The sequence below is a fragment of the Suricata suricatta genome, chromosome 11, assembly GCF_006229205.1.
Source record: "Suricata suricatta isolate VVHF042 chromosome 11, meerkat_22Aug2017_6uvM2_HiC, whole genome shotgun sequence".
Lineage (NCBI taxonomy): Eukaryota > Metazoa > Chordata > Mammalia > Carnivora > Herpestidae > Suricata > Suricata suricatta.
In genome coordinates, this window is record NC_043710.1 from 4,955,459 (window position 1) to 4,963,367 (window position 7,909).

The 7,909-nt window shown below is 58.1% G+C and overlaps 1 protein-coding gene across 2 annotated transcripts; it reads right to left on the bottom strand.

The window, feature by feature from the left end:
• Nucleotides 1–991: 991 nt before the first annotated feature.
• RHOD (ras homolog family member D) lies at nucleotides 992–7,361 on the bottom strand. Of its 2 annotated transcripts, none has more exons than XM_029915160.1 (5): nucleotides 7,323–7,361; nucleotides 5,569–5,656; nucleotides 4,662–4,771; nucleotides 2,195–2,329; nucleotides 992–1,644 (listed from the first exon to the last, which is right to left on the bottom strand). In XM_029915160.1, exons 1-5 carry the CDS (start codon nucleotides 7,353–7,355, stop codon nucleotides 1,477–1,479), a joined length of 534 nt encoding a protein of 177 aa, XP_029771020.1. In that variant the 5' UTR covers nucleotides 7,356–7,361; the 3' UTR covers nucleotides 992–1,476. The 2 variants fall into 2 exon arrangements, with proteins under 2 accessions (XP_029771020.1, XP_029771021.1); XM_029915161.1 differs by lacking the exon at nucleotides 7,323–7,361 and adding an exon at nucleotides 6,088–6,132.
• Nucleotides 7,362–7,909: the final 548 nt, after the last annotated feature.

Genomic DNA, 7,909 nt, shown 5'->3' on the forward strand with positions numbered 1-7,909 from the left:
AGGGGTGCGAGAAGTCCGTGTGACAGCCCTCACGGCAAGGTAAACATCAGCGCTCCGGGAACATATATTTGGGGAAGTCAGAGGAGAGAGCGGTCCGAGCTGGGCTCGGGGAAGGCAGGAAGGGGGGAATAGGGAAGAACATTCTGGGCATGGGGTACCCTTGGGGGGTGGGGTGGGAGAAGGAAAAATCAAACTAGAAATCTAGGCCAGGAAAAGCTATTTCCCATTCCTAGGAGTTTAAAGTAAAATCCTGAAGCGGAGCCTGTAATCGGCACAGAGTTTTTAGAGCAAGGCCCCTGACGCCATTTCACCCGCCTCCGCTCAGTTCTGGAACCCAAGCTGGGAGCATCAGGGGGCAGAAGTGGTCCCGCCCTTGAGCTTCTGACGAAACTGAAGGGACTGTGGCTGGTTCTGTGAGCCGGGACCTCATCCGAGCAGTTGGAGGCCTTAAGAAAAACGGCGGATTTGTCGAGGAAGCAGGAATTCTGCCTCAAGTCGGCAACACAGAAAGCCTGCCTGAGCAGCCAACTTGACGCCCTGCAGAATTCAGCCTCAGGCCTGCAGCATCCACTACCCGAGTCTCCAGCCTGCCCTACACGTTTTGGATTTGCCAGCCCCTGGGAAAATGGGAGACAATAAATATATATCATTGAGGATATTACGTATGTGACAGCTGTGCCATATTCTATATTTATCATAAACAAAAATAATGCTTGTGAACGTTTTGTGAGCACTTTCTGTGTGCCATGCACCTGCTAAACTCTCTGCATGTGTCTCGTGAGGTTCTTACTCATCTAAAGGCTCCGTGACATCATTTGTGATTGGTCCCGTTTCACAGATGAGGATACTGAGGCGCAGAGGGTTCAAGTAATTTGCCCGAGGTCCTAAGGTGATAAAGCCAGGTTTGGATCCGGGTAGTTCCACTCCAGTGCCGACACGTGGTGGATTCTGATCTGCTACGGAACGTGTGTGGAAAGCACAAGGACAGATGTAACTGGCAAGCGATGTTGTTTTAGTTGTTATAGTTACCACCGGATGGGCAAGGGGCAGGGGGAAAGGGCAAGGTGTGAGTGCAGGCCCAGGGTCCTAGAGCGCCAGGTCCTGAAGGTGCAGCCCGGGAACAGCCGCAAGGTGGCACCAGGCGGCACCAGAGGCGCGGGCTGCTTCCGGATGTGGGGTACAGGCTGGGAGCGGGGCATCTGGTAGTCATTCTAAGGCACTCCGGGACTAGCCCTCCACAGGGCTGGTGGGCTCTGGACCCCCCCCTTCCTCAGGCCGCAGGGGGTTACACTCGGGCCCAGGGACCACAGACCCGGGTCCAGTGCCCGGCCTTCACGCTGTCCATCTGTTTGAGGTGTAGTTTGGTGGTCACAGCCCGGGGACTGGGTCCAGCCCAGCCAACTGAGCGGAAGGAAGGTCGGCACCCAGCTCGTTCCTGTGCTGCTGGGGTGGCGGGGGCAGGGAAGGCCTCAGGTGTCAGGTCAGCACACACAAGCTCCGGGTAACCCTCCTCCAGAAGTTGCGACTGCGGCTGCTCAGGGCCACCTCGGCCGCTTCCTGGAAGACCGCGTGGACATTTTCTTGGAGCAACGCCGAGCACTCGAGGTAGGCCACCGCGCCCACGGACCTCGCCATCTCCTGGCCCTGACAGAGAGAGCGCACGGGGCTGCCAGGAGGTAGAGGCCTTGGGGGCCTCACGTCCTGCCTCCCCGCAGCCCTCCTGGTCATCCTAGGGTGTCTCGGGGACAAAGGTGGAAGGCAGGTTTTCTAGGACACCGAGAGCTCCTGCCCCGTCTTGACCAAGCGCTCTCGTGGCTTCATCGGGTTTCCTGCCTCAGTTCCAACTCAGGTCCCCGCCTCTCAAAGCACCAACGAATCGACTTCCCAGGTATGTAGCAAAGCAGGGCCTGCAGGCTGAAGAGCTAAGGGTTCTCCAGACCTCAGGTTCTCGATCTGTGAAGTGGGTGGGTAGGATTACCTGAATGTGCACACCACTTGCTCTCTCTTCCATACGCAGAACTTTCTAGGGTAGTCTAGGTACCACTCCCAAGCCCAGGCAGTTCCAAGATGACCCCTGCCCTGACCCACACTTACGTATGCCGGATGTGGGGCACTGCTGACAGGCTGGGCTAGATCAGCATACCCAGAAGCTCCCCACCTCCCCAGAGCCGGGCTGCTGGACTGAGTTTCCTACCCTGTGGTAGGTCACAGGCTCCAATCCGTTTTTCCGCAACTTCTTCACCAGTGACTTGTCCTTGCGCAGGTCCGTCTTGCAGCCCACGACAATGATGGGCACCTCCTTGCAGAAGTGGTTCACCTCCGGGTACCACTGTGGGGAGGGGGGCAGCGTGGTGGTTATTAGTCATCGGGGTTCCTGTTCTTCTCTGCAGACAGGGAGGACGGGCCACCGTCCTGTCCCCCGGGCAGACTCCAGCGGTGATAATCAGTACAGCCAACATTTAGGGGGCACTACTCTGAGCTAGGCTCTAAGACTTCCCATGTACGAAACCATCAATCCCGCACGTCCCTGTGAAGCAAGTTGTCATCAATCCCATTGTACAGATGCACTAACTGAGGCTCAGAGACGCTGTATGACTTGGCCTTGGTCATACGACTAGAAGTGGCAGGATTTGAGCCCAGGGGCTGGGACCCAGAGCCCTGCTCCCACCTGGTCTAGAATCCTGCCACTCTGCAAGGAAAGGGCTCCCAAGTCCACCTCCCAGCTAGGTAAGATAGATATGGAAATAAGTCATCCTTTAAAAATGAAGCAGCTCACAAAATGGATGCAGCAGCTGTCTGCCTGTCGGAGGGAACGCTCCTGTTCTGTGTCAGCTGCTCTTTGGAATGTGAGGCCCTGGGGCCTGGCTGGCCCAGCCTGGACGACGACTGGGGTGAATCCGGAGACGGGGCTTTATGTTTCCAGGAGTGTAGGCCTGCTCAGTTTGTGTTCTGGAAAAATACTGGCATCAAACCGTCTGGCTCTTGGAGCCAGATAGGGCCCAGGTGGGGTCCTGGGCTGACTGCCCCACCCCAACCCCCTCCACAAAACTGCGCTTGAGGACGGTCTCCAAAAATGGTCTCCACCGTGACTCACCTTGCTAAATCCAACAGCCAAGCCTCAGCCTTCATCCTACCTGAGCCCTGGCACAGGCAGGGTCTCTCCCTCCTCTGCATCCTGGGTGGCGCTGTGCCCTAGGACCCTGCTCTCTTGGTTCTTCTCCTTGGGTCTCCAGGAGTCCTCCTCACCCCCTCCCCACATCCTGCCCAGAGCTGTTCCCCATCAGCAGTTCCTAAATGGACCTGCCAGGCCTGGCCCGGCCCTCTCCTGGGAACGGCAGACCAAGACCTTCGTCTGTCTACCTGGCCCTCCACAGGGGTGTCCAACAGGCCCCCATCTCCCACCTCCTTACCCACCCCTTGCTCCTTCTCATCTCAGGCGGGGAAACGGCAAGTCCACCTGCCACTTGCTCTGGTGGAGACATTTCTCCCACCTCCTGATGGCTTTCCAAACAGGGTCTATACCCAGGCGCCTCTCACCACGCCCCCTGGTCACAATTTCCCCCTCCCCCCACCATCACCTCTCCTGGGGCCCCAGCACCTAGAACAGTGCCTGGTACATAGGTGTGTTCAAGAAAGAGTCTGAATGACTATGCGGAGCAGACTGCCTGGTTCAAACCCCAGTTTGCCCCTTATTTTTATTAAATTAAGAAAAAATTGTTAATGTTTATTCATTTTTTGTGAGAGAGAGAGAGAGAGAGACAGAGAGAGACACAGCACAGGTGGGGGAGGGGCAAAGAGAAAGGAAGACACAGAATCCGAAGGAGGCTCCGGGCTCTGATCTGTCAGCACAGAACCCAACGCGGGGCTCGAACCCACGAACCATGAGATCATGACCTGAACCAGTGAGACGCTTAACTGACTGAGCCCCCCAGGCGCCCCATCGAGATTGCCACTTGAAGAGATGTGTCTCTTGGGGCAACGGACCCAATCTGGGGATAACACCAATACCGTCTGCATCGGGTCATCAGGCGGAGTAGATGAGTGACTGTGTGGACGCGCCCCCAGAGGTAAGTTCTCAGTGAACATTAGCGTCACTGCTGTGGTTAATGTCATCAATGCTGCCACTGGCCGTGCTCAGAGGAGCCCTGGAGCACACAGTTCTTACGGAGGCCTGGCAGCGGTGGGGCAGGAGCGGAAAATCTCAAGGGACCACATCCCTGACACCTGTGAGCAGGGAGAAGACCTGGGAACCCGGACCTACCCAGGAGGGGGGCAGCTTGGGAGGCTGCTAAAAGCTAGCGTCACACAGAGTGGGGGCTGAGCTACAAGCTGACCACCCATGCGTCCTCGGGCCAACCCGGGCTGGGGAGACGCGGGGGCCTCTGCGTCACCTGGGGCTCTCGGGCAGGGTCATGGTGGAAAGAGCCACAGCATTCTAAGTCCTGGACCAAGCAGGCAACAAGCAGTGGACTGGGAATGTGAGGCCAGACCCTGCCACCAAATCCCCGTGGGACCTCTGGCAAGTCGCTGCCCTCGCTCTGGGCCTCAGTTTCCCTATCTATGCCAAAGGTGCTGGACTTGATGCCACCCAGAGCCTGCCACACTCTGGCAGTCTGCTGAGTCAAGGGCAGGGCCAGAGCGAGTGGCCCCTGGGTACCTACCCGGGTAGAGACGTTGTCGAGGCTGTGTGGGCTGGTCACATCAAAGCAGAGGAGCAGGACGCTGGCGTCAGGGTAGAACAGGGGCCGCAGGCGGTCATAGTCCACTTGTCCTGGGGAGAGCGGGGGCGTCACTGCCTCCGGATCCCCCGACATCAGGGAGGTCATCTCACCAAACAGGGGCGTCGGGATCAGGGCCCAGTTGTGTGTCTCAAGGTCTGATACAAATCTGGGGCTCAGCTGGCCATTTCACGTGAATGTCTCCCTCAGGGCGGTGGTCCCGTGGCTTGCCCATGGGTCGTGCCAGCCCTGGCCTGTGTGAGAGACTGCTCAGAGAGCCCTGTTCTGGAAGGAGCGAGGGTAGGGCAGAAGCCCAGTCTGCAGGGGCCGGCCCATCCCGCAGAAGCCTGCTTTGGCCCAGGCACGGGTGTGAGGAACACGAAACAGGTAGGACCCTGAGCAAAGGCACCTTGGCCTGTGCGTGTGCGATGAGACGGCTGATGGCTGTCCCTGGGGTTAGCTTTCAGCTCTGGTGTGGATTTAACTGAACCCTCATCCCTCATGTGGGCGAGGTCAGGAAGCTGGAGGGCAGGGGTCAAGGTCAGGCAGTTCTTACAGAAGCTAAAGCCAAGGTGGAATTTCTAGGAGGTGTGAAACAGTCCCCCCTTGAGAGAAAAGAGCTCTGGATTCCCCCTTGTCTCCAGGACACAGATGGCCACGCTGGGCTGGGGGAGGCAGCAGACAGAGGCGCAGAAGAAGAGAAGGTTCGGGTTCCTGGGGACCCTGATCCCGGCCAACACCTGTCCCTTGGAGACTGGCTGGCCTCCTTGGTTCAGAAGGAAAGGAGTAGGGCTTGGCTCCTGGGCCTGTGGGCACCCCCCACCCCCACCTTGCAGCCCTGCACACCCACCTGCTGTGTCCCAGATTTGGAGGTTCAGGGGTTTGCCCTTCATTTGCAGATTAACGGTGAGCCGCTCAAACACAGTGGGGGTGTAGCTCTGAGGAAGAAGGGGACACGGCGGAGGCTGTGAGGACGGCTTGTGAAGCGGGGTGGCCCCAACCGCCCAAGCCAGAGAGAGCCCGCGGACGCCTGCAGCCCGGCTCCGGGCTGGGGAGTCTGACCGTGTGCGGGGGGCAGTTGGGGCCAGCAGGGGTGAGGCCTCGTGCTGCCGCCTCCTACCCCTGCGCCCCAGCAAGTCACTGGGCCTCTCCGGCCTTCTGGGTGGTAACGTGGGCATGTTAAAAGGACCAAAGGCAGGCGGCTGCTGTAAGGATTCAGGGGAAGGTCTGTGCCTAGCCTGGCGCAGAATAAGCACTCTGCACACGCCAGCTGCTGTTATTTTTATCTTTGTCCCCCTGGATGGGGGACTGTCCCATTTCTGAGCCTTCTTTCATTCTGTCCCCTCCGCCTGGAATGACATTAACCTACATTTGTTCGTTCGAGTGTCCATTCATTCATTCATTCATTCATACTTTCGTTCAGTAAACATCGGCACCTTCTCCAGCTCTGGATACTGGGGAACAAATAATAAACAAGACTCACTGTGTGCCCTGGGGAGCTTGTAGCTTTTCGGGGGGGGTCCCTGCTTTGCCTCTTGACCTCTCATAATAATCCAGCCAGGCCCTTACCCCATGCCATCTCCCCCAGGATGCCTTTCTGGAACCCTTCCCACGCCCTGGCTATTTGTGCCTTTCTCATTTGCTCTGCTGGGCCTCAGGAGGAGGCCACCCAGACCACACGCCCCTCCAGCCCAGACCAAGAGCCCGAGTGCATCCCTCCCCTCTCCACGAAGGCCGGAGGAATGGAAACAGGATGGGTTTTGTAACCGGACAAAATGCAGCAATGAGAAGGGAGGCTGTTACAGAGAGGGTCTGAGCCACAGCACAGCCCTCTGCTGGAGGGCATGCTAGGCCAGCTCTGGCTTGGGTCCCCAAGCCTCACTCACTTGCTCAGGGTTGGCTGGTGGGACCACTGCACAGGGAGACCTTGTGACAGGTGGGGCCCTGCCTGCCTGTGACTCAGGAGGACTTCAAGCCCGCCCGCCCGCTGGCATTCCAAGGCAGGCCCTGGCTGCCTGGAGGGGCAGCCCCTTAGTGGCAGGTCAGTGCAGGCCTCCAGGCCACATGGGAAGGTACAGGGGAAGGGTGGGGAGAAAGGTGAGTCCCAGGGTGGGCAGATGGGGAAGTCAAGGATGACCCTGGGATAGAGGTTCAATCCACCCTGGACCCTAGCCACCTGTCACTCCCTCTACTAGTAGGTACAGACAAGGGCTCCACCTACCTCCCAGCCCCGCCCCCCCAGACCCCTCCCCTCAGGTCCTCTGGAGGGAGACAGTGTGACTTGGTGGCTAGGAGCCCTGGCTTTGGAATCAGATGTTCCTGGTTTAGGACCGGCTCTGGCCCTCACTGGCTGTGTGACTTTGGGCCTGTCCCCTCACTGGTTAAAGGAGAAGAGTGTCCCTTTGCAACATGGTAGGGGGTACTGGCTGGCAGGTAAGGCCTAGCACAAATACCCACTGCTTAGAAAGCTGGCGCCAGGGGCAATGTCCACACCAGCTGCCATCCATCCCTCTAGGTGGCACACCCTTCCCCAGCCTGTCACCCTGGAGGGCACTGACACGTGCTTCCTCTCACCCACTAACCTGTGGCAGGGCCCCTCCTGACCTGATGTGGAGGGCAACCTGCCATGAAGCTCATGGGAGATGCGTGTCAGTACTTCGCAAATGCCTGTGGAGGTGACAGTGTCACGGACATTTTCTTGGGATCCACTAGGCATGGCCCTCCACGCATACCATTGCAAATCCTGGCAACCTTGGGAAGTTGGCATTATTTTCCTGATGGGGACAGCAAAGGGGAGTGAATCGCCCAAGGTAACACACTGGACAGCTGGCTGAGGATAGAGCCAGGTCTTTCTGGCTCCAGAGGTCAGGCTCTGTCCCCGGTCATGTGCCTCTCCTGAGGTCACCAACTCTCTAGTCCCTGGTGCCAGAAGTGGGCAGGAAAGTCCCATTCCAGGCTTTGTGACTGGGCTGCTCCAGTGGCTTGTAACTGTCACAACCCTCTCCCCTACTCTGTGATGTCATCCTGGAGACTCTGTCTACACCTTCTGTTGTGTTCTTTGAACCACCAGGCGGGGTCACTCTGACCATTAAGTGCCTAATCTTATCTGTTGAGCTGTCCTCAGCCAGAACAGCAGGGTCAGGCCTGAGCTAGACTAGGACAGAGGTGACTCAGGCTTGGATCTGCCCTCG